The sequence below is a fragment of the Schistocerca gregaria genome, chromosome 2 (genome assembly GCF_023897955.1).
Source record: "Schistocerca gregaria isolate iqSchGreg1 chromosome 2, iqSchGreg1.2, whole genome shotgun sequence".
NCBI lineage: Eukaryota > Metazoa > Arthropoda > Insecta > Orthoptera > Acrididae > Schistocerca > Schistocerca gregaria.
The window spans coordinates 232,868,852-232,896,380 of NC_064921.1; the positions used below are offsets into that span (position 1 = coordinate 232,868,852).

General features: G+C 43.9%; 1 protein-coding gene across 2 annotated transcripts in view; it reads right to left on the reverse strand.

Annotated features, from left to right (window-relative positions):
- LOC126336758 (long-chain-fatty-acid--CoA ligase 1) overlaps positions 1-27,529 on the reverse strand; it is a 603,077-nt gene that overhangs the window by 382,408 nt on the left and 193,140 nt on the right. Inside the window, exon 1 of one of the 2 annotated variants that reach the window (XM_050000761.1) lies at positions 10,479-10,562. The exons of the other annotated variant lie outside the window; for it this stretch is intronic. Coding sequence (XP_049856718.1) covers positions 10,479-10,494 — 16 coding nt within the window. The 5' untranslated portion in view covers positions 10,495-10,562. Of the gene's footprint in view, positions 1-10,478; positions 10,563-27,529 lie in introns of those variants that run through there. 2 annotated transcript variants of the gene reach the window in all.

The following is a 27,529-nucleotide window of genomic DNA, read 5'->3' on the forward strand; positions in this document are numbered from 1 at the left end:
AGGTACCCACTAAAAGTCTTAACTTTGTCGTGTACTGTCGAGAGCTTGCATGCATGTAAACTCGCAGTCACGGATTATTGCACTCGTCTGAAATAGCTATTCACTCCCCGCCAGTAACGGCTGCTACATATATTTAACGCGCCACGGCCTGTTTATGTCGTAGGCCTTGCGCGCTGAGTAGCGCAGAATGGAGCAGTGTGTTCATAGCTTAATGGTTTTGCGCGGTGCGGCCGTTGTGGACGCGGCGTTTAGTGTGAGAGGCGCTGCGGCACGACTGTTCCGCCTCTTGCAGCCAGAGGCGCTGGCATCGTGTAGGGAGGCTCACCGTCATCTGACAATGGGACTACCGATATCTGCTGCACGCGGTGGGGCTAAAGGGGCGCAGTTTTATAGCTGGCGAGTAAGTTGAAGGATTAGAGGGGACTTGAGCGGGAAGGGATGTATGAAAGAGTAGCACTGAGTTGAGAAAAATATCCTTAAGTCCTAATTGATAAGGAAACGCTTGTTTTTCATGACGCCAAGTGAGCCAACGTAACGAACGTATAGACAAGGATTATATTTTCTCTTTTGCTGTTTATTACGAGTCTGCATTGATCGGCAAGTAAACAATGAAAAAGGAATTGCGTTATTGTCGACAGCAATGCGACTCTGGACTGTGTTTTCCATGTTTTTAATTGTACCATAGAATTAATCAAATCTGTACCTTCTACAAGCAAGTCGGCAGATGGGTGGCGGGAGATGGAAAGTTCCTGTGGGACCAAACTGCTGAGGTCATCGATCCCTAGGCTTACACTCTACTTAATCTGACTTAAACTAGCTTACGCTAAGGACAATACACACACCCATGCCCGAGGGAGGACTCGAACGTCTGATGTGGAGTGCCGCGTGAACCGTGGCAAGGCGCCCAAGACTGCGTGCCTAACCCGCGCGGCAAGTTGGCGAAAAAAACGAAAATAAGGAAAACACTGTCAAGAAGGAGGAACAGGAGGATAGGACATGTGCTACTTCAGGGAATAACCTTCACAGCACTAGATGGAGCTGTAGAGGGTAGAAACTGCAGGGGAAAACGGAGGTTGGAAACAGGACATAGGGTGCAAACGCCACTCTGAGATTCTGTGAAGAAGAGATTGGCTTGCCGACGCATTCGTGACTCCACGCATCGAACCACTCAAAAGACTAATTATAAAAAGGACTAAGTAGTAATCAGAATTAAACACAATATATTTGTAAGAGGTTGGCAGGCGGTGATGGGATGCAAAGTCGAAATTTGGCCTGGAGTGCAGACACGCTTGTCCGTAACTACCTCGTCGTAGACGGTTTCATCGAACAGTAACTCAGTGAGCAGTGTAACAATGAAACTCTTCTCTGCATCCCTGGATAGGACAGCAGTCGCCCTCATGGATTTCCCTCATTACTACTAGAGTATTCACAAAAAGGCTCTGAGCACTATGGGACTTAACTTCTGAGGTCATCAGTCCCCTAGAACTTAGAACTACTTCAACCTAACTAACCTAAGACATCACACACATCCATGCCCGAGGCAGGATTCGAACCTGTGACCGTAGCGGTCGCGAGGTTCCAGACTTTAACGCCTAGAACCGCATGGCCACCCCGGCCGGCAGAGTATTCACAAGTAGCCGTTCTTCGTTGCTGGCGGTTTGTTATTAATCTCACCATGGCCGTGAATTAACAACAGTGTTCATCCAGCCATCCGCTTGCATCGAAAAATCTATGATACCTTGCATTGTTCTACTGAAACACGGCATCTGCATCAGGACACCGTATTGCAGACGACCTGCAAGAATCAGTATTACTAAACGGCTAAAACGATCAACCAATACCAGTTGCAGGTTGCCTATCTAACAGCTACCAGAGGCAACAAAAATTTGGTTTTCGTTGTCTCATATAATCATAGACGAATTTAAAAATTTATATTGCTGTGCTAATCTACTCATTAAGAAATATAATCTTACGTTAGAAATTTAACACAATTAGTCAAGTACTGAAGCTACGAAGTGTGTAAATGTCGTGAGGCATTGTAGCTCACGGCGACCAAATTACCCAGACTATACATTCATCCAGTATACGAGACTGAGAGCATTTAGCGGCTTACAACAAGCTGAACACATATCAAATCTTTCTGAAACTTTTTCTCACTAACCACCTCCCCCCATCCCCCCCCCCCCCCCCGCGCAAAATAATGAAGGGTAAAAAGTTTATATGTTACTACGACTACAGGTAACACATTTGAAGATAATATCCACATATACCACTCAATGTACCTGCAAAATTATTGCAGGAGGTATGCTGTCATAAACTGTGAGATGCCTGAAAAACTATAATATCTACAACCATGACGATTTCTACGTGTTTTACGTCAAATATTTAACACATTAACTAATGTAAAGTAATCACTTTCCCCAGTAATGCAATGTAGAACTCTCCATCTTTTGTACTGTTCACTGGCGAAGCCTCTATCAACTGTGGTGGTGCTGCAACTGCGGAAGCTGGAGGGATGAAAGTCCATACTAGTTAGTGTAACATGTGGTCTTTATTGCGTTTTTTACGTTTTAGAACGTTTTGCTTTCACTCGTTTTGACTTAATCCAATATCAGTATTATGTTAAAGACCTCGTCAAATACCCATATACAACGCTAGCATGGAATAGTGTTAACTGTTTAGTGAAGGATTTGAAAAAAAAAAAATTAACGTAAGTCGGGCTGCCTCGCTGAAAACGTAATGCGCGGTATGGTTGTACACGAGAATATGACGAGGTACAGTGTATAAACATGAGGCTCTTCCGAGACTGACAGATAAGTGGAGAGTCCTCAAAGAATATTTTGCCTAGCCCTTACAACGATAGACTGCCGAATTATTCAGCCACCGAGCGTGGTGGCGCAGTGGTTAGCATACTGGACTCGCATTCGGGAGGACGACGGTTCAATCCCGTCTCCGGCCATCCTGATTTAGGTTTTCCGTGATTTCCCTAAATCGTTTCAGGCAAATGCCGGGATGGTTCCTTTGAAAGGGCACGGCCGATTTCCTTCCCAATCCTTCCCTAACCCGAGCTTGCGCTCCGTCTCTAATGACCTCGTTGTCGACGGGACGTTAAACACTAACCACCACCACCACCAATTATTCAGCCGACACAAAGTACAATCACAGATTCATACAGAAGGGGAAATTACGACTCCTATGACCACAATTACGAGTCGACTGACTGTACTTCAAAAGAGTTGGAAAGCTTAATATCAAATTTCCCCTATAAAATCAATTTTGCTTGGGATTATGGGCTTACTGATGTGTTACTGAAGTACCTTCTGGCTTTCATCACCTTCTTCTCAGACGTGCATGGAGTAATCATGGTAGGCATCCAACCGCATAGCGAAAGGGTGCACATGACTACCGCAACCGCCGAAACTAAATGCATAAGCGGTCTACTCTATAAATCGACTGCACACCACAGGCCGAAGCTACTTTGGTAAGAGCTGCCGCCCTTTGCATTCGAATCTCATTCGCTCTAACGCTCAACCAAAATCTCCCCTCTCACGGAGCTGTTTGCTGCTCATTTTACCAATTACAACTCCCTAGGGAGCGGACGAACATTTTATTCGTCTTCTGCATTCTTCTTCTACAACGTTATAATCTAGTGGAGGACAAGCGATTACTATGGAAAATCCGTCAAAGTAGATTGGCGCTGTTCCACTATGAAGAACCTGCCTCGCGTTTCATTTCTGTTTATTGTTCAGTATATACAAAAACTGACTTTCTACCTCTCTGTTTCTTGCCTGTGGCTCCTGTCCCTAATTCTGCAACACTTTCCAGTTGAAACAGCTGTTGCAGGTTCCCTTCTCCGATACTGCTACGATGGAGGAAAGAGGAAGTTCTTTAAGGTAACTCGCTATATTTCTCGAAAAAGCGGGAGGGAATTACAGTTCCACCATTTAATTTTGCCATTCTTCGACATTATTGTACTGAGAGTAACTTACCTACTCTCCGTTTAATACTAGCCTCTTGAGTAGCCGGCTCTGTAGCGAACCACTTACAAACTGCCTGAGGATATACACTCCTGGAAATGGAAAAAAGAACACATTGACACCGGCGTGTCAGACCCACCATACTTGCTCCGAACACTGCGAGAGGGCTGTACAAGCAATGATCACACGCACGGCACAGCGGACACACCAGGAACCGCGGTGTTGGCCGTCAAATGGCGCTAGCTGCGCAGCATTTGTGCACCGGTGTGTCAGACCCACCATACTTGCTCCGGACACTGCGAGAGGGCTGTACAAGCAATGATCACACGCACGGCACAGCGGACACACCAGGAACCGCGGTGTTGGCCGTCGAATGGCGCTAGCTGCGCAATATTTGTGCACCGCCGCCGTCAGTGTCAGCCAGTTTGCCGTGGCATACGGAGCTCCATCGCAGTCTTTAACACTGGTAGCATGCCGCGACAGCGTGGACGTGAACCGTATGTGCAGTTGACGGACTTTGAGCGAGGGCGTATAGTGGGCATGCGGGAGGCCGGGTGGACGTACCGCCGAATTGCTCAACACGTGGGGCGTGAGGTCTCCACAGTACATCGATGTTGTCGCCAGTGGTCGGCGGAAGGTGCACGCTCCAGTCGACCTGGGACCGGACCGCAGCGACGCACGGATGCACGCCAAGACCGTAGGATCCTACGCAGTGCCGTAGGGGACCGCACCGCCACTTCCCAGCAAATTAGGGACACTGTTGCTCCTGGGGTATCGGCGAGGACCATTCGCAACCGTCTCCATGAAGCTGGGCTACGGTCCCGCACACCATTAGGCCGTCTTCCGCTCACGCCCCAACATCGTGCAGCCCGCCTCCAGTGGTGTCGCGACAGGCGTGAATGGAGGGACGAATGGAGACGTGTCGTCTTCAGCGATGAGAGTCGCTTCTGCCTTGGTGCCAATGATGGTCGTATGCGTGTTTGGCACCGTGCAGGTGAGCGCCACAATCAGGACTGCATACGACCGAGGCACACAGGGCCAACACCCGGCATCATGGTGTGGGGAGCGATCTCCTACACTGGTCATACACCTCTGGTGATCGTCGAGGGGACACTGAATAGTGCACGGTACATCGAAACCGTCATCGAACCCATCGTTCTACCATTCCTAGACTGGCAAGGGAACTTGCTGTTCCAACAGGACAATGCACGTCCGCATGTATCCCGTGCCACCCAACGTGCTCTAGAAGGTGTAAGTCAGCTACCCTGGCCAGCAAGATCTCCGGATCTGTCCCCCATTGAGCATGTTTGGGACTGGATGAAGCGTCGTCTCACGCGGTCTGCACGTCCAGCACGAACGCTGGTCCAACTGAGGCGCCAGGTGGAAATGGCATGGCAAGCCGTTGCACAGGACTACATCCAGCATCTCTACGATCGTCTCCATGGGAGAATAGCAGCCTGCATTGCTGCGAAATGTGGATATACACTGTACTAGTGCCGACATTGTGCATGCTCTGTTGCCTGTGTCTATGTGCCTGTGGTTCTGTCAGTGTGATCATGTGATGTATCTAACCCCAGGAGTGTGTCAATCAAGTTTCCCCTTCCTGGGACAATGAATTCACGGTGTTCTTTTTTCAATTTCCAGGATTGTATAAAGAGTGGTCAGGAAGAGCCTGAGAAGCTTGTGATGGTGTTGTGGGTTTGGTTGCGCGAGAAATAATTCTTAAGGGAAAAAATTAGATACGTCACACAGTTTCGGATTTCAATATCATTGCAGTTAGCCAATAAGGTAGCTGCTCACGGAAATTCAAGCAGCCTGCAGGAGACAGTGTTGCCAAATTTGTTATTCATTGAATTTCCTCAAACCTAACAAGAGAGTGATTCAAAAATTGGACATTTTACAGTAGCAAGGATCGAAACCTCTATCGTCCAATGGTTTCCCGTGTTTTTTCTGTTTTCATGGTTTCAACCAACCAGTCGAAAAACACTGAAAAACACCGCAACGACGTGACTGGCTAACTTCAATGCTAATTAAATCGGAAACGGCGCAGTATCGAATTTTTTTAAAAAGTTATATCTTAGCACAACCTACCCTGCAACGCCGCTACCAGCTTCTCAGACTGTTTCTGACCACCATGTATAAAAACCAAACAAGCCAACTGCAAGGGCATCACTGTTCTGCTAGCGTGTTTTTGATGATCAATTAATCCGAAATGCGTAAAGGGGTAAAGGTTCTCTCTCTCTCTCTCTCTCTCTCTCTCCCCCCCCCCTCTCTCTCTCTCTTTTAATGACATTTTAATTTATTATTTCTTTACTGCTAACTCTGTTCGGTACACATTTTATACACAGTATTTTTATATACTATTAAATGTACCAGCGAATTGTGCGACACATAGTTCGAGGCGTATGGCGTTTTATACTTGGAAGTACAGTTTTTTACAGAATAGGGTTTGATGCGTTAGTGGTACAAGCTAGTTGCAAAGATCTCGGTCTCATATACTGACTTCATGTCATTTATTAACGAAAAAAATTCACAATGATCGCGGATTCATGTACTAATTTTATGTCATTTACTGACGAAACTAATTACAACGATCGCGGACTCATGTACTGATTTGGGTCATTTATTGACTAACACCCATAAGTCACGCGCGTCTCAACTCACCAGCAACAATTATTTTTGGATAAAGCTGTAAAAGATCACGTGATTTCAGCATGACGGCGTCTCAGACTAGTTAAATATTAACGTCTGCGAACACACGAACAGAATATTGCTTTGTGACTGGGTTGGAGTGGAAAGCCTTGTTCCATGACCAACGCCGACTCTGTATTTCACTTCTACGGATTTTTTTTCCGTGAGAGATTTGTTACATGAATTCGTTGACGTATGTAACCTCAATAGATAGGATCTGGTTGGTAGGGTTCCTGCTAAATGTTGCATTACACAATAAAAACGGACATATCGGAGAGAGTCTGACAGAATTTTGTGTGCTGTTGCAAAGCATACAGTGAGATAGGTGGTAATTACACAAGCTGAATCTGTCGTTACAAGGCGTAAAAAAAGAAAAAAGAAATGTGAAGTAAGGTCGTGTGGCATTGTTGAGCGGGATATCACACGGGAGGAGTTCAGCTGCCGAATCGGAAAAGGATTTTCTTTCGCGGCGCATTATGGCCCCTTTCGTTGCGGATATGTGAGCGGTGGGTCTTATACGTATTTGTGGAGTGTGGCTGAGTTAGTGAACGACTTCGTACTGTGGTGTAAATTGTTGGTGTTGATAAAAAATAAATGTTAATTTCTTTCCATTAACTTTTTATCTCAAACAACTTCCTTAAGTTTCCTCTACCATCTTTATTGTTTTCACCATTAATATTTGATACACACTGTGTAACTGTTGAGTCCAACGTTTTCAAGCTCAGTACACGGTTTCTATGTCGTGCAGAAAAATGCGCTGTGATTTTTGTCATTAGAATGTCCCACTGTACCCCATGCAAGTATGTTGCTTCCACGTCACGTCTTCACAGACAATTATTTTTTAGATTTCGTTAGTGCCTCAAAATCGAAGACTGATATGGATGGAGATTCACGCCTCACGCCCGAGACCCACATCTTCGGACAAGTGTATTGTCGATGTAACGACTTTCACAAACTGCTCTTGTGTGTAGCATAGTAAAGAGAGGACAGTTAACCGCACAGATAGAATGCACTGTCGAATATTTCACAACATTTCAACGCTTTGAGTGACGTCGCCTTTCACGCAAAGCTTTTGACACCGTTCCTCACAAGCGACTTCTAATGAAGCTGCGGGCCTATGGGGTATCGTCTCAGTTGTGCGACTGGATTCTTGATTTCCTGTCAGGAAGATCGCAGTGATATCAGGTGTTCCCCAGGGAAGCGTCCTGGGGCCTCTGCTGTTCCTGATCTATACAAATGACCTGGGTGACAATCTGAGCAGTTCTCTTAGGTTGTTCGCCGATGATGCTGTAATTTACCTTCTAGTAAGGTAATCCGAAGATCAGTATCAGTTGCAAAGCAATTTAGAAAAGATTGATTGCTGTATGGTGTGGCAGGTGGCAGTTGACGCTAAATAACGAAAAGTATGAGGTGATCCACATGAGTTCCAAAACAAATCCGTTGGAATTCGATTACTCGATAAATAGTACAATTCTCAAGGCAGTCAATTCAACTACGTACCTGGGTGTTAAAATTACAAACAACTTCAGTTGGAAAGACCACATAGATAATATTGTGGAGAAGGCGAGCCAAAGGTTGCGTTTCATTGGCAGGACACTTAGAAGATGCAATAAGTCCACTAAAGAGACAGCTTACACTACACTCGTTCGTCCTCTGTTAGAATATTGCTGCGCGGTGTGGGATCCTTACCTGGTGGGATTGACGGAGGACATCGAAAGGGTGCAAAGCAAGGGCAGCTCGTTTTGTATTATCACGTAATAGGGGAGAGAATGTGGCAGATATGATACGCGAGTTGGGATAGAAGTCATTAAAGCAAAGACGTTTTTTCGGCGCGGCGAGATCTATTTACGAAATTTCAGTCACCAACTTTCTCTTCCGAATGCGAAAATATTTTGTTGAGCCCAACCAACATAGGTAGGAATGATGATCAAAATAACATAAGAGAAAAAAGAGCTCGAACAGAAAGGTTTAGGTGTTCGTTTTTTCCGCGCGCTGTTCGGGAGTGGAATGGTAGAGAGATAGTATGATTGCGGTTCGATGAACCCTATGCCAATCACTTAAATGTGAATTGCAGAGTACTCATGTAGATGTAGATGTAGATGTAGAAATCCCTTGTTGAAAAAAGTTAAACATACACACTCGACTTCACAGGGAATGGAAATAATATTACTTCCACCACAGGCTGATGGGGAACTATTAATTTCAACTTCCGTTATACAGATTGTTAGGCGGACAGAAGTCTGAGCTAAGAAGGCTATATCATCGGCAATGTATTCTTCACATTGCTACTACGCATGGGACGGTAATCGTTACATGTTAACAATTTGCTGTTAAATAAACAAACATCGCCCGAACAGGCTTTGAAGATTCAACGGTACCGCCCGGCCGCCGTGTCATCCTCACCCCTAAAGCGTCACCAGCTCGAATACGGAGAGGCACTTCTCTCCCAGCCGTTGTCCGTTTTCGTGACCAGTGCCGCTGCTTATGCCAAGTAGCTCCTCACTTGGCCTCACATGGGCTGAGCGCACGCCGCCTGCCAACAGCACTCGGCAGACCCCGACGGTGGCCCATCCAAGTGCGAGCCAAGCCCAACAGCGCTTAACTTTGGTGATCTGAATGCAACAGGTGATACCACTGCGGTAAGGCCTTGGCAATTACTTGCTATTGCAAATTAAAAGTTTTTAGATCAGAGTTAAAACGAAAAAAATTTCTAACTGAACTTCGAATGTCCGCTAACTAAAGTACTTCCTTAATGGTGCAAATGCAGACAGGTTTAAAGACGCCAGCCGCATACCCAATACCCACATTCAATGGGAAAGTACCGAAAAATGTAGAGACTCCTTCATCCACCCAAAATGCATCTACTGCTGAATGTAACTGGTCAGTGAATGTTGGGAGGCGTTTAAGCGTCTTGATTGAGTGAAACATTTCTTGGTTAATATTTTTTCCCCTTTTTGTTCAAAATGTCCACATGTGTGTGAATTCCTAAGGGTCCAAATTACTGAGGTCATCGGTCCCTAGACTTACACTCTACTTAAACTAACTTTTACTAAGAACAATACCCACACCCATGCCCGAGGGAGGACTCAAACCTCCGGGGGAGGTGCCGCGAAATCCGTGACAACGTGCCTCAAACCGCACGGCCACTCCGCGCGGCTTTCCTTTTTGCCTACAAAAGAAACTATTACCTGTAGGAAACAGTGTCCAAACTGAAATTACTGTTCCCTATGTGCAAACAACAATAAAGCAAATTATTATGTAGGTTTCCCATGAGTTTGATCAGATTAAGGAAAAAACTTATTGAAACAACTATCGTATACGATTTAAACAAAATATCATTTCATACCTTTTTCTTATACTGAAGCGAAAATCTTGGTCATCTTAATACAATCCCTCCTCTTACAGTGATTACGTAGCACTACTGTAACGTGAAACTAGCCACAACTAGCTAATTTTCACAAAATAATGTTGGCAGTGTATCACTGTGCGTCCCAGTTTTCTAAGCCGAATTCGTCTGTTAGACCTAGCAACAGCATCACGAAAGTTACTTTCGCTAATTTTGGCACATACGACATGTAGCACATCGACACCGTTGTCTCTCAGGAGGTAATAGTCTGATATGATACGGAATGAAGCATTATTGGTTTCTACTCCGCGTTGCTGTAGTACAGGAAATAGAGGCTGACATATTCGAAAATGATTCTTTAACACAAGCATGATCCACACAATTAAGGGTCTGAGAAAAAAAAATCCGAGCAGGTGGCCAGAGACGCTACTGAATGGTTTCTCGAAGTATCAAAGAATGCTTACCGAATGAGAAGCACATAAACACAGCAACGTAGTAGTTGTAAAGGAAAGGCCTGTGTGTCTTCTGTACAGCAACGCCACAACTGACTGTTTAGCGAATGAGACCAGACCACGTGACGTGCAGAGAGGCGTTAACTGGGCCGTTAATGAGCCTCCTGTACCTGGCCAACATCTCCAGGAGATCAGCTTCTGGCGTGAACTGTCACCCACCGCAGACACTAAAAAGGTATACCAAACAACATTTTTACTGTATTAATTTGGTCTGTACATGGCCAACTGTTTAGCCAACGAATTTGTTATTAAAAATTTTTACAATTTTTTATTCATTTGTTATGTTTACAGTTAAGTTTTTATACATCCCATTCTTCCTTATTACTTATTATCTCTCCAAATGACACGAACATACGAACTTTCTTGTTCTTAATATAATTATTTCTTTTGCATAATAGTTTTATGCTGACGAGATTCATAACTAACAATCCTAAGTTATGTATGGTTCATTACTAGAAGTTAATAACTAATATTGGTAGAAATTGAGCCTGTGCACTAATACCCAGTTATAAAGGATCATTGCTCTGTTTGTTTGTCTGATTCGTATATTGTATGTGCGAATAGCACTGATGACAGCTGCATTTTTAACTGAAATCTGGACCTGAAATAAAAGGGACAGTGGATAATACGATCGATGCTAACCTTCTTTCTGTCCTGGACCTCAAATATATATATATATATATATATATTAATCAGGGTGCCCAGGTGGAACGCTCGGTATTCAGGGATATGGCAAGAACGATATTCAAATCTAGTAAATATGGACTCTAAAATGCATACCTTAAAAGCTACAAACACTGAACAAGTAGCTCTTAAGATGTACATTTTCGAAACCATCTTTTCGAGATTTTTTTTTTTTTTTTGCTTCGAATGATCGTTCCTGTCATTTCTCTGAATACTTACCATTCCTCCTAGGACACCCTGCATAAAAAGAGGGAATGGGTCTAAAGAGAGCAATAAAATAAATAAATAAACGTTCGCAATAACGCAACTGCCAACAATGTGAGCATACCGTACCTACCAAGGCCGAGTTTGTTAAGAGGCAGACAGTGCTTGGTTTTTCAATCGAGCTCGCTGTTGGCTTTATGTAGTTTATGTAGTATATGTATCGATTCGAATCGCGTGGGGCTGGCCATAATGTGAGTTGGTCGGAGGCAGAGACGGTAATCATTATGAAATCTGAATACGGATTGTTGTAATCCACATATCGATCGACAACGTCCACATGTTACGGGATTCTGTGAGCAAAGCCGAAGACAACTAGGTGTGTTCGAACCAATTTGTCATTCTTTGTGAAAAAGGGCCAAATGATGTGTAGAAATGATTGATAAAGATACTGAGCAACCCTTATAGTGTCAATAAGATTTCTTCTATAGGACAGAATAACCCCTATCTCAACAAGTGTGTGCTTCCAGTCATATGCTTATAGGACGTTTCTCCAGTTTCGACCAGTAGTAACTCTGTACATAAATAAAACACATTTTTTACATCCTGTACACCATACGGAGTACATATTTGTACTCATTATAAATTAAAGTCTCAGACCGCGTTTTTCTGTCTTCTCGCAGAAGCTACACCAGACGGCTGAAGTGCACTTACGGTGTCGGCGGATTTTCATTGTGTGCTGCTGTTGGCAATTGATTATTGCTGGTCGTAGCCTATCAGCTGACAGTACATGGCAGCCAATGAGAAACGTCCAGTGTTATAGTTTGAGTTTTCACTCCTATTTGGCTTTTTCAGAATACATCACGATTTCCGAGATTATGGTTAGGTTGGGACCTAACAGCACAGCTTAAATTGCTGCGAGTGAAACACAAACATGTGGCTACTCCTTTAGAATATATAATGATTTCCGAGTTATTGGTTAGTCAGGAACCTAATAGCACAGCTTAAATTGCTGCGTATGAAATAAAATATTAGCTTAAATTTGTCGAGTGAAACAAAATATCTGCTGATTAATTTGCTACAAGTGAAGACGAAGTATCACTTAACTTAATTTACTAAGCAAAGGATATCACAACGAGAATCTCATTGGTTATCTGCATCTTATTCTTCTCGCTGACCTCTCACATTTCCAAAAAAAAAAGGGTCCACTGACACCGTAGGTGCACTTTTACCAAACCTGTGCGAAACTGGGATGTCAGGCCCATTTTCTCTAGTGTTTCGGCAAATATTTGCAAATTAGTTTTTGGAAGGTGTAGTTTTGGTCAACCAAAACGAATCCAAACCAATTCTGCTCATCACGTCTCACATACGACGTCCAGCGTCGACGGAAAGCGTCCGTTTGCTTCCCATTACAAACAAAATGATTCTTAAGTCGTAATTTCAGGTGCCCATTCGACGGAGCGGTCGCAAATTAGTCTAGTGCGTTATTCGTTTTATCGATTGTATTAACAGGAACAGTAAAACAAGAAGAATAATCAGTATTCCAGCAGTGATTGAGAAGTGCTTCTACGGGCTTGGGCAGTGCTGTCACTGCTGTAATACTGGTTATTCTTTGTCTTTTATTATCCGTGTTAACACTGAAGGCGCTGGTCTCGTAGATAGCAGCCATAACATGTGGACTGGGTGAAGTATCTGTAAGATATAATTCGTATATAGAAATATGCTGTTAGAATTTCAAAACATTTTTAGGTTTATTAGACTTTCTACTTTAAATACTGATATTTTGATACTGCTTGTGTTAAATGTTGAATATATAGATGAAACTAATTCAACAGTAATCACCACAGAAAAAATGGGAAGAGTATTCTGGAATTCAGATATGTAAAAAAAACACGTGACCAGTTTATATTTCTTTTACAGCCATTTCACGTCTAAAGAAACACGCAAAACAGAAAGCAAAATATTTTTCATTCGTAGTGGAGTACAGTGTGATGCAAATTCAAACATGGAGAGTTAACCACTACATTCATTGGACTCTTATGCTCATATTCATTTCCTGGTGTACCTGAAGGAGAGTTCTTCATAAAAACACAATCTGTGAAACAAATACGATAAACGCATGCAGCAACTAGTCTTCAAAAAAGTATAAACTTACTACAATCGTCAGATGACGTGTGATCTTAGTCGTCATCAAATACTTCGTTTTCATCTTCTATAGGCCCGTCAAGGGCTTTGAAAATCATTTTCTCCAAACATTTCTCCTCTTCATTGCACTTTTTGGACGCAACTTCAAATGGAGAGCACATAGAACGGACAAAACAGGGAGAACCCGAACATCACCTAATGCCAAAGAAGCAGGAAACGATAACGAAGACCTCAAAAACGTTGAAATGTCCAAATGATACCGCTGTTGTCATCTACGAAGGCTGTAGACCACACAGATGATTCTCGAAACCGTAAAGATACGTTCTAAACAGCGGAATTTCATCGTAACTGGCATGACGTAATACTACGTCCGCCGCACATTCTCATACCCCGCAAGGGCCATACATCAGCCGCACACTGAGTGTTAACACATCGATGAAGCGAATATCACACTAAACTAATTTGGGCCGCTCTATCACATTGGCACATAAAATTACACTTTAAAAATCATTTTGCTTGTGATGATAAACAAACCGATGCTTTCCATCCACGCTCGCCATCGCGAGAAATACGTTATGAGCAGTACTTCTTTCCGTTGACTCCGAATGTGTGTTACAAAACTACAATGTAAAAATCTGCTGAAACGCCGGGGAAAATGCGCCTGACGACTCAATACAAACGACTATCAGCTGTATAAGGGAATGACGACAGCGAAAACTTGTGCCGGGCCAGGCCTCGAACCCGGATTTCCCGCTTTTCGCGGGCGGTCGTCTTAATCGCTTTGGTTCTCTGAACAGGGCTCACGGTCAGGCCCAAACTCCTGCATGTCGCCGTTCCTGCTTTACAACCTGGCATCACCGATTACGTAATTCCCGTACAAGGGAGGACATTTTAATTGAAAGTCGCTGTCGCGTGTCGGCGGATAAATACGATATTGCAGTACCCGTGTAGTTAAGAACCATGTAGTGTTGTTTAGGAGATGCACGTTTGTCGCAAGGAACAGGTACTGCGGCGACGACAGCCGTTATGTAATACCCAAATGTACTGGCAGTTGCGAATACGAAGAACCATTACTTGCATAAGAGAATGACTACAATGAAAATTTGTGCCGGACCAAGCCTCGAAACAGGATTTCCAATTTTACGTGTGCGGTCATCCTAACTGCTTTGGCTAGTTGCCGCAGTGCCTATTCATTCGAACACGCATGCATATCCGAAGGAACATTACATCGTCCTTCTTAACAGAACATGCCCTGCTGTATTATATTTATCCGCCGATACCGAGTAACAACTTTCGATTAAAAATGTCTTCCCCTCTACGGGAATTACACTATGTGATCAAAGGTATGCCGACAACTGGCTGAAAATGATTTATAAGTTCTTGGCGCCCTCCATCGGTAATTCTGTAATTCAATATGGTGTTGGCCCACCATTAGCCCTGATGACGCTTCCACTCTCTCAGGCATACGTTCAGTCAGGTGCTGGAAGGTTTCTTGGGGTATGGCAGCCCATTCTTCACGAAGTGCTGCACTGAGGAGAGATACCGATATCAGTCGGTGAGGCCTGGCACAAAGTCGGCGTTCCAAAACATCCCAAAGGTGTTCTATAGGATTCAGGTCAGGACTCTGTGCAGACCAGTCCATTACAGGGATGTTATTATCGTGTAAGCATTCCGCCGCAGGTCGTGCATTATGAACAGGTGCTCAAGTGTGTTCAAAGATGCTATCGCCATTCCCGAATTGCTCTTCAACAGTGGGAAACAAGAAGGTGCTTAAAATATCAATGTAGGAGTGTGCTGTGATAATGCCACACAAAACAACAAGGGGTGCAAGACCTCTCCATGAAAAACACGACCACACCATAACACCCCCGCCTCCGAGATTTAGTGTTGGCACTACACACGCTGGCAGATGACGTTCACCGGGCATTCGCCATATCCACACCCAGCCTTAGGATCGCCACATTATGTACCGTGATTTGTCACTCCACACAACGTTTTTCCACTGTTCAATCGTCCAATGTTTACGCTCCTTACACCAAGCGAGGCGATGTTTGGCATTTACCGGCGTGATGTGTGTCTTATGAGCACCCGCTCGACCATGAAATCCGAGTTTTCTCACCTCCCGCCTAACTGTCATAGTACTTGCAGTGGATACTGAGGCAGTTTGGAATTACTGTGTGGTGGTCGGGATAGATGTCTGCCTACTACACATTGCGAACCTCTTCAACTGTCGGCGGACTCTGTCAGTCAACAGATGAGGTCGGCCTGTGCGCTTTTGTGCTGTACGTGTCCAGTCACGCTTCCACTTCACTATCACATCGGAAACAGTGGACCTAGGGATGTTTAGGAGTGTGGAAATCTCGCGTATAGACGTATCACACAATTGACACACAATCACCTGACCACGTTCCAAGTCCGTGTGCTCCGCAGAGCGCCCCATTCTGCTCTCTCACGATGTCTAATGATTTCTGATGTTGCTCATATGGAGTACCACCGGATATTTTTGATCACATAGTGTACATAATGTATGAACGAGTACAGGTTATGACGCTTGAACGTCGACATATGGAGGTTTCGGTCTGGCGGTGAGTCGTGCACGGATAGACGAAGTGGTAAAGAGGGAAATCCGGGTTCGAATCCCTGCCAGGCACAGATTGTCATTGTCATCATTTCCTTATGCAACTGATGGTTGTTCGTATATGTAACCGTGACAACGTTTCATGTGAACCTCTAGAACTTTAGGGCAGACAAGGAGACAAATCGCGCCACCCGCGTGGCGTGCTGTAAACACACACGCGGCCAGGAGGATGCGGTAACGGCAGCTCGGCGCAGCGGCGCTGCCCGCCTGGCCTTCACCTACATACGGCGCCCTTGCTACGCCGCGTCTGAGATAAGCGCCCCGCTACTCGCTCGCTGCAGACCCACTGGCGTCACAGCCACGCACACGATCTGTGCTTCGCACGGCAGCGCGCATGCTGTCATTATGCCAGTGTTACACTATCATATCTATTTGTCAAAGTTGATATGTCAAATACACTGGAATCCAAAATTAAGGCAACAAACCACTATTTTGCCGCTCGGGATTAGCCGAGCGGTCTCGGGCGCTGCAGTCATGGACTGTGCGGCTTGTCCCCTCAAAGGTTCGAGTCCTCCCTCGTTCATGGGTGTGTGTGTTTGTCCTTAGGATAATTTAGGTTAAGTGGTGTGTAAGCTTAGGGACTGATGACCTTAGCAGTTAAGTCCCATAAGATCTCACATACATTTGAACATTTTTTGAAACCGCTATTTCCCCGTCCTGATTCTAATTCACGATATAATCGTACAAACTGTGAATATATGTCCGCACGATAGTGTCCTGCACGGAAGATGGCATTATGGTCAACGGAGAACCACGCCAGCGATGACGTCAGGGCACCTATCAAACGGAATAGTTTGCCGGGTAGCCCCACATCCACAATCGCTGTGTAACAGTCACAGGCGGTACAGTACGGCACAGACAAGATACCTGTAAGGCTCTCTGCGGTGGAGGGCCACGGGACGAATGGAAGCATGACAGTCGCAAACTGATGTAGCCCGATAGATTAACGTGAATCTTTCTGTTGTTTATCGGATACGGAGACAGTTTATAGAGACCGAAACTGCTTGCCGAAACCAGGGAAGGGCCAAAAATGAGTGAAATCTTGTGGGACTTAACGGCTAAGGTCATCAGTCCCTAAGCTTAAACACTACTTAACCTAAATTATCCTAAGGACAAACACACACACCTATGCGCGACTGAGGACTCGAAACTTCGCCGGGACACCAGCCGACTGCAGTGCCCTAGACCGCTCGGCTAATCATGGAGGGGCGCAAGGGCCAACCATGTGTAATATCGGGAAGAGAGAACCGCTTTCTGGCGGTACGGTACCGCCTTAGTACTGCACGGCATCTGGCATCTGACCTCGCAGCATCCACTAGGCGTGCTGTGTCAAGGCAAACAGTGTACAGAAGGCTTCGGCAGAGTGGCCTTTGCTGTCGGCGACCTGCTACAAGTGTACCTTTGACGAGTCTTCACAGAAGGAACGTGTAGAGTGAAGCCGTCAACATGTCCCCTGGACAGTCAAACAGTGGTCCAATGTTCTTTCCACAGATGAGTCCCGATTTGGTCTGGACAGTGATTCCCGACGGATTCGCATCTGGATGGAACGTGGAACACAATTTCGGAACACAACCGTTGTGGAAACATGCTGATATCGAGGATGATCCTTAATGGTGTGTGCAGGGATTGTGTTGACCAATTGGACACCTCTTCATGAAATTGTACGGTTACATCGGCAAGGTGTAACTACTGTCAAGTATCGTGACGAGATCTTGGGGCCTCGTACGCGGTTGTTGCGAAGTTCTGTGGGTCCAGACTTCTTATAGTGCTCTACTTCATAGGGTACGCATGTTTGATGCTTTCTTGGAAAAGGAAGGTATTGCACCTTGCCGTGGCGTGCTCGCCCTCTCGATTTGAATCACAAGAGCACGTCTGGGATGCACTAGTGATACGAGTTGCATCACGTCAGCATCCACAAACCACTCTCCAAGACTTGCGAGCAGCGGAAGAATGGGCGCTACTCCCTCAACATGAGATTGGTGACATCATTCACAGCACGCCCCGTCGTTTGTCAGGCCTGTGTTGCTGCCAGAGGTGGTCGCACCCTCTACAGAGCATATTTACCAGTTACCGGAACGTGTGTGTAAATCCTTTAAGCTGGAATAAATGAAAAACATTTTAGTCTACCGTTATACATGTTGCAGTTGTTTACCTTTCGTATTCTTTATATTGTTTCTACGTTACTATCAACTGGTTATACTGCTTTGTGGCAAAATAAAGGCAACCTTGCAACATTTCGGTTTGTTGCTTTAATTTCGGAAACCAGCGTATTTATGTCAAAGAAATTTGATAATGTGTTAGGGAACTTCGCCAAATCTCTCCTTTCGTCAAAGAAATATGATGAAATCTAGGGCCTAACCTTAGATTTGATCATAAGAGTCGTTCGTCTTCTGTTCACTGCAATGTGAAATGTAACCTCTTGAAGCGCTGGCATAGCTACAGCTATTTGATGTTTGTACTTTGTTTGTAGATATGGATGAAAAGTTTAGTTTGTTTGATCCTTCGCCTTTTTTTAATAACCTTGCCTCGACCGGGGTGAGGGATGAGCAAGGGGTACAGTGCATGCTATTAATCGTTTGACGACAGGCAGGTGGTACATTCTGCAGCCGACTTAAAATTCGCTATCACAGTCACAGCTATCACTCCTATACGTCTAGAAACAAGCCAGAATAGAGGAGGAGGAGGGCATACTCAAAAATAAAAAAAAATCTTAGCTCTCCATTCTACTTTGTCTAATTTTGATGTCTGGACGCCATAAGTTAAAAGTGCTCCATCTGTTTCGTACGTTTTATTAATAATAATTTCATTATTCAAAAATAAAAATAGGTCGTAATGTCCATATAGTTTAGTAAACATTTATTTACCCTCATATGTGTCCTGCTTCAGTGCTTTATAAATCGCTTCACACGTTTATGGAATTATTTTGGTTAATGTACACCGTTGTATTCGAGTGCTGTGTTGTTAGCTAGACTAGCTCTCTCCTGTAGTAAGAAATCGCTGTGTAATGGTCAGCCTGTTGATGGCTCTGAGAATTATGGGACTTACCATCTTAGGTCATCAGTTCCATAGAACTTAGAACTATTTAAACCTAACTAACCTAAGGACATAACACACATCCAAGCCCGAGGCAGGATTCGAACCTGCGACCGTAGCGGTCGCGCGGTTCCAGACTGAAGCGCCTTGAACCGCTCGGCCACTCCGATGGTCAGTCTGTCTTCTCAAGTGAGTATTCTGCTTTGTAATACGAGAAGCCACTTTACTGAGCAAACACTGAAACGCATCCATTCGTAAGTAATTTATATAAGACTTGACGTCTCCCACTTACAGCTATAATAACAAACTTTGCTAATGCTTTTATTACCTCGACGAGAAACCCATTGCTTCACACACGTATGTTTCCATTTTTATTTCGCCACTTCTCTTCTAAATCCACACACAATGCAATTGTGGTACAAGTAACTGCAGCGCGTTACAACAGGTTGCTGTTGACTGCCATCTTGAACTTTGAGAAAAATATGACAATGCTATACCCCTTTTTAGCGCCACATCAAAGGTCTTTGTCAAAGAAATTTCACGAATATTTGATAGTATTTCATTGTCAAACAAATATAATAGCGTAATACCGACCTTACGGAGTTTGTTTGCAAGGAGAACCCGTTCATGTTGACAATCGTTTCTGCTCATGTAAAGTGCTTCAGTTACCCGTTGTATCCGGTACTCGTTTTCTGCGTGCACAAGACGTGAAAGCGACCGAAGATCATTTGCAGATTTGTGTGGTTTACGGAGACAACAGAGTGGGAAGAAAATAGGTTAGATCAGTAGTCGTCAGTTTCTTGTTGAAGAGTCAATATTGACATTGTGTGGCGGTATCTCGGGCGAGTGTGGAGAGGGAAGATGGGTGAGGTGGTGGTGGTGGTGGTAAGTGTGTGTGTGTGTGTGTGTGTGTGTGTGTGTGTGTGTGTGTGTGAGTGAGTGAGTGTGAGGGGGGGCGGGTGGAGGGGAAGGCGTGGCCTCTCAAAGAGAAATTCAGTTTTCACCAAACCGTGGTTGTCGACGGAAGCTTACCAGTTACACAAGTTGGGTGGCCGAGCGGTTCTAGGCGCTACAGTCTGGACCCGCGCGACCGCTACGGTCGCAGGTTAGAATCTTACCTCGGGCATGGATGTGTGTGATGTCCTTAGGTTAGTTAGGTTTAACCAGTTCTAAGTTCTAGGGGACTCATGACCTCAGAAGTTAAGTCCCATAGTGCTCAGAGCCATTTGAACCATTTATTTGTAAGTCAGAAAAGAAAATAACATAATGGAACTAGATGCATTGTTCTGAAGGCTTACATAGTGTCCCATTTTCCATACCTGAGAGGGTACTGTGGCCACTGACATGCAACATGATGTCATGTTTATTTTCCGATTTCCAGGCACATTTTCTGGGTATCTTCACGCAATAGTAGCTGAAAGAATTCCCTCCGGCTGTTGCAGACCGTTCTCATACGGACTTTTGTATATGTTATAAACAATATAACTTAATTAACATTGTTGAATGATTATTTTGAATAGAAAAGGGCTTAGAAATAAGTTTTATTGCTGTATTATGCGTGTCTTTTTGGAAGTAACTAACTCTTATTGGGGTAAACACTTCGGCCACTTTTTCCGATGCGTAGTGTGATGCCGGCCGCTGTGACCGAGCGGTTCTATGCGCTTCAGTCCGGAACCGCGCTGCTGCTACAGGTTCGAATCCTGCCTCGGGCATGGATGTGTGTGATGCCCTGAGGTTAGTTAAGTTTTAAGTAGTTCTAAGTCTAGGGTACTGATGACCTCAGATATTAAGTCCCATAGCGCTCACAGCCATTTGAACCATTTTATTCGTAGTGTGGTGACTTTTCCTGATCCGACGCCATGTCGGCATTACTAATCCACAGAAGAAACTACGAAAGTGATAAAAACAAGAAACTACATTTGCAGGCTAAAAGACGTTGTTCAAACATTGATATTTCATAAAATTATTACTCTTCATCTAAGTGAGTTGCAAGAATAATATCAATGACTTATTTACGTCAGACGACTCAAAAATAGCGTTTACTGAAAAATGACGGAACAAGCTTCCTTTATCACTGTCACTGACGACCGTGATGGTGTGAATTATAACTCGGCACGCAGCAGAGCTGTTCAGGAGAAAAAATGTGCAATGGCCGTTTCTGCAGCTCAGGCCACTTAACCACACGTTCTCCTACCGATGGTATCTTGTATTAATAAATAAGAGTGATTGCAATAAGAGACACGATGACATGTTTACTAAATGTTTTGAATTTCATTTCTCTGTTACTCATTGCATTGTTTTACGACAGCCTTAATCTGATTTCATATTACTTGCTAAAAATATGTACCACATTTGTAGATGGCCGTAACTATAATACACATTCAGGAATCCATGTTACTTCCGTTTGACATTTATACCACAGCCGCTCATCGATGCCAGCTGCGAACACTCGGCGGAATTCACCGATGCCAACAAAAATTAAGAACATCTTAAACTATTGCTGTCTCTGTGTAAGTATTTTTGTTTCTTATTGAGCAAGAAGCATTCCTCTCTTAAGAAGTTCTTAATGTTAGTTGACGTTATTAGACTCTACTGTTGGTTGCTAGAATCATATTACTATAGAGCACAGCTGAGAATAGCGGGTTACACGAACGCTTGATTCGGGCCGCAGTTTGAGAACCACTAGGCTACAACGTTTAACAGTGGTGGTCGTATATCCCTGATGATGTGAGAAATGTGCAACCATCTCCGACTATTGAATATTTGGTGAGTGTGTGTGTGTGAAAGAGAGAGAGAGAGAGAGAGAGAGAGACAGAGACAGAGAGAGAGAGACAGAGAGAGAGAGAGAGAGGGAGAGAGAGAGATATAGAGAGTGAGGGAGAAGGAGAGAGCAGGGCAGCATTTTAGCTTGCCAGACTTCAAAAATGTTGATTTTTATCTCGTAAACTGTTAATTACTCCAAACATATTTCCCTGTTTTGTACTACGCTGAACTGTCTTGTAGCTGCAAGTGCGCAATTCTGACCACGCGAGGTGATATAGAAGCATAACTATATGGTTGCTGTAGCAACATGACGTCACCTACCTGAGTTGTCTGTGGACAGGGCACGCGGTAACGTAGATGGATATTTCATTCCTAGTTACTTCCAGTTCCAGATGTGAGATTGTAAAGCAGTGGTGATTGTGTGCGTGGAACACTGCTGTATGTTTTAAATATGAATCATGCTTATGATGTAGTGTGTTATTAGACAAACTTTAGTCGTTATATTGATACTTGTGTTACGAAATTTTGGACAACGTTTCATTTGAAATGGAAGGTAAAATTTCGAGATTAAAAAGATCAGAAAGTCTACCTTGTCCACGCCACAAAATTTTAAGAATACCCCACTTTTCTTTCTAGTGCACTTCAAAACTTACAAAATTTCTTTGGGGCTGCATGCTTCAATGAAACGACTTCTCTATTTTGTAAGCCGATGACAAGTACAGAAAGATTTCCACCGGAAATATATTAGAAAGCTTAATGAGGATAAAAACATTTTTATAAATACTTATAAACTGTTGTCCATTACTCTATCCTTTTCTTCTGTTACAGCATCTGTGGAACGAAGTTTTTCTTGTTTGAAGCAAATAAGAACTTACCTTAACAATGCTGATACAGAAGAAAGGCTTTCTTCTTTAGCGAAAATTTCAATTCAGAAACAAATTACTTTGATGTTACAAAAGTCATGAGGTAGCGGTACGGATGTCGGTAGTATTGCGTACACAAGGTATAAAAGGGCACTGCATTGGCGGAGCTCTCATTTGTACTCAGGTGAATCGTTTGAAAAAGTTTCCGCCCACGACGACAATTAACAGTCTTGAATGCGGAATGGTTGTTGGAGCTAGACGCATGAGACATTCATTAGGGAATTCAAACTGTGCCGAGAATACCATCAGGCATCGCCTCTGACCACGGACAACGCAGTAGCCGATGGCGTTTACGTAACAACGGGGAACAGCGGCGCTTACGAAGTGTTGTCAAGGCCAACAAACAAGCAACATGCGAGAAATAACCGCAGAAGTAAATGCGGGAGTACGACAAACGTATCCGTTAGGACAGTGTGGCGAAATTTGGCGTTAATAGTCTATGATAGCAGACGGGAAAAGCCAGTAACTTTGCAAACAGCACGACATCGTCTTCAGCGTATCTCCGTGACCACATTGGTTGGATCTAAGACGACTGGAAAACCGTCAGACTGGTCAGATGAGTCCCGAATGCAGTTGAAAGGAGGTGGTGGTAGGGCTGGAGTGTGGCGCAGACCCCTGAAGCCATGTTCTCAACAAGGCACCGTGCGAGTCCTTAGCGGCTCCATAATGGTGTGGGCAGTGTTTACATGGAACTGACTGGGTCTTGTGGTCCAAATGAACCAATGATTGACTTGAAGCGATTATGTTCGTCTACTTGGAGACCTGCGGCCATTCATGGACTTCATGTTCCCAAACAAAGAAGAAATTTTTGTGCATGGTGATGCTCCATGTCACCGGGCCACAATTGTTCGCAATTGGTTTGAAGAACATTCTGGACAATTCGAACGAATGATTTGGCCACCCATCAAATATTTATGGGACATAACCGAGAAGTCAGTTCGAAGACAAAATCCTGCATCGGCAACATTTTCGCAATTGCAAACGCCTGCAGAGACAGCATGGCTCAATATTTGTGCGGACTTATTAAGTCTACGCCAGGTCATGCTGCTACGCGACGCCGGGCAAAAGGAGGTCCGACACGATATACTGTATCTCATGACTTTTGTCACCTCAGTGTAAGGCTCCATGAAACGCCCCAACAAATTCTGTATAAGACGCAGTGACACACACTGCTTCTTTGAGCTATCAAATTTTATGTCGCTCTGTACCCCGCCCCCTCCTCCTCCACCTCCCCCCCCCAACTTCCTATTCTCCTGACACTACACTCAGTGACTTCTTCCTCTTTCCTCGGATGAAGAAACCAAAGCGTGACAGGCATTTCCGGATGGACTATGGGATAATTTTGCGGTTGAACGCTTCCTGAACAGCAGAAATCAAGACTCGCATGACCGTGATCTACCTTGAGAAAAATGTGTCACTTCAGACCAATTTTCATGGTCACAGCTTGAATATTTGGAGATGCTAATTAAAATGTGACAAACCCTCGCAGGTATAGCTGTGTTACAAGGGTATTGACAGCGCCTCTTTTGGCAACCTGCTGTGTCCAGCACCTTTTAAGAAAGACGAGTCCACCTGTTAGGCTGGTGATGCGTCAGCTGGCGGTTGTTTGTTGGGCCAGTCCTGACGCAGCTGTCGGCGAGCTGCTGCCGCTGCCACGTGGCTAACTAGCCCTGTGCCCCAGAAAGCAACCCATTGTCTGCAGGGGCCTCAACTCGAAGCACAGGGCGTTGACCCTCCTTTCTCTCTCTCTCTCTCTCTCTCTCTCTCTCTCTCTCTCTCTCTCTTTCTCTTCCTGCACCGCCAGATCGCAACGCGACCTTCTGCTGTCTTCCCTGCGCTCCCGCTTGTTTCACGGCCTGGACGCGCAACTCGCACTTAGAAACAACTGCTAGGTCACCACTACCCTACCTTTCTGACAAAGAAGCCTTATAGAGATAGCGCAAAAGTCTAGAAATCCGAAAGTCATTGGTACGAATGTCTTTGGAAACAATTATTTTTATCTTAAATTTTAATTTCATATTTATTAACAAATTAAAATGTTAAGTAACAAAGAATGTATCCTAATTCTTCTTCTTCTTCTTCTTCTTCTTCTTTCGTTTCACCCTACCTTGGGAGCGTTGGATCAATCAATTTTTAGTGCTCTGTGCTTATCTGTTAGCCCAGTATTGTTTCATTGTTTCTGATCTTGTTTTCTTTCTTCTTCAGAGATCTGGATTGTTCGTTTTCTTTCATTTTGAGTTGGAACTTCTCTTTCTTGTTCTTGGTTGTTTTTTTTCGGTTTTATCTATGTGAATATTTTCTGTGGTTTGGAGTTTTCATAAGCCCGTTTGTTTAAACCAGTTTGGTTGGTTTTCTTTTATAGAGAACTAGTAAAAATTTTTTTTATTAATCTATTTGGTTTCATTCTGAGAATGTGTCCATAAAAATCAATTCTTCTTTTCCTCATTGGATATGAGCATTTTTCAGTAGTTTGGTAAAGGGTTTCATTTTTGATGTGCGTTAGTTTGTTATTGTGGAATCTGGGACCAAGGATTTTTCTTAATATCTTCCTGTATTTGATCTCCAGCCTTTCAAGCGGGCCATGATTGATGGTGGACAAGGTTTCGGCTGCATACGGTGCTTCCGGTTTGATTACTGTATTGTAATGTCTTATTCCTGCATTCCATGAGAGGGACTTTTACAAACACGTGTTTTGCGAGCTGTGAAGCTAGTTCAACTTTACTTCTTCCAGATTAAATTCCTTTTTTCTCGAGGGCGTTCTAGCTGATCCATTGTCCAAGATAGTTCAATTCTTTGACGATCTCTTTTTTTTGTTCTTCCTCTTTATTATTTTTTGGAGTTTTTTATGTTTGTCATTATCTTGGTGTATTCAAAGGAGATTTTGAGAACTATTTTTTCAGCATAGTTCCAGAGTCTGTCCTTTGGCTTCTTCCCAGGTCTCGCTTAGTAGGCCCATATCATCTGCAAAGGCTAGACAATTGACTTCGATGCCTTTCTTTTCTTTTCATAGTCGGATTTCACTATGGACCTTCCTGTTCCACACTCTGACTACTTTTCTAGGGCGCAGTTAAACAGCAGTTGGGACAGGCCATTTCCTAGCCGTACACCGGTTTTTATCTCAAAACGTTTGGAGGGTTCTCCCAAGAATTTCACTTTGAACTAGGTGTTCGTATGGCTTGCTCTGAGCAGGTTTACGGCTTTGTGGTCTAGGTTTACTTCTTTCAGTACAGACATGAGGGATTCCCGGTCTATTGAATCGTATACTTTCTGAGAGTCCGTGAAGGTGATAATATATGGCTTTGCTCGATTTTTGACAGGCCATGAGGTTTTTGAGGTTTAGGATTTGTTCTGGGCAGGATCTTCCTTTACGGAAACCCGCGTGGTATTCTCCAAGTTGACTGTCTAATTGTGTTTCAGCCTTATTTACTAGGACTTGAGAGAATATTTTGTACGTTAGTGAGATCCCTCTGCAGTTGTTGGGATCAGTATTGGGCACTTTTTTATGGAGTGGGTGGATGAGAGCCGCTTTCTATTCATCTTGAATTCTTTCATTTATTCAGATTTCTTCGAAGATTGTTTGGAGAGAGCATATGGCATTTTTGTTGACATTCTTCTATAGTTCAGCTATGGTTTGATTTCTCCCGAGGCTTTATAGTTTTTCAGATTTGAAACGACTTTCCGTAGATCCTCGGTGGAAGGTGGTTCAGAATTCGGGTTGGTCATTGATTATGTCTTAAGTTCATTTTTTCTATGGGTTCTTCAACGTTGAGAAAGTTTCTGAGATATTCTGCCAATATCTTGCAATTATCTCTGTTGCTGTGGAAAATATTTCCGTTTTTGTCTTCGAGCTATTGGGTCGGTGGCTATTTCGTTACTTTTCGTTTAAAAGTCTTATAAAATTTCAAGCGGTTCCTAGGCGCTACAGTCAGGATCCGCGCGACCGCTACGGTCGCAGGTTCGAATCCTGCCTCGGGTATGGGTGTGTGTGATGTCGGTTTAAGTAGTTCTAAGTTCTAGGGGACTGATAATCTTAGAAGTTAAGTCCCATAGTGCTCAGAGCCATTTCTTATAAAATTTCCTTGTGTTGTTTTTGATGAAGTTTTCGGTGATCCGAAAGAGCAACTGGTATTCTCGCGCCTTTATATTCTCTCTTATATTTTTTTGGTCACTGTTTGGCCGCTGTTTCCAAGTTTTTCTTCTTATTTAAAGGACTCTGTCAAATTCTGCTGTCCACCAGGCATGTTTCTTGGGAGCTAATTGGTCGGCTCTACTTATTAGGCTTTCTTTTATTTGGTCCCAGTTTTCGGTTTGCATGTCTTCAGTTGCGAGGGAAAACTTCTTTGAGTTTATTATCTTTTATGAATCGTATTTTCTTCTTTCGGAGTTGTCGGCTCCATTTTTCTTGGGAATTATTTCGAGTTTTATTTTAGAAAGGCAGTGATCAGAATCTAGAATGGCTCCTCTGATTACTTTGACACTTTGTATTTCTTTATGGAACCTCGGTTTGATTCCCACGTGATCCAGTTATAATTCGCCTAGAGAGACCGATGTTTTCTATTTTCGAGGTAGCTTTTTAAAGGACGTGGATTTCAGGATCATGTTGTGTGCTTGGCATA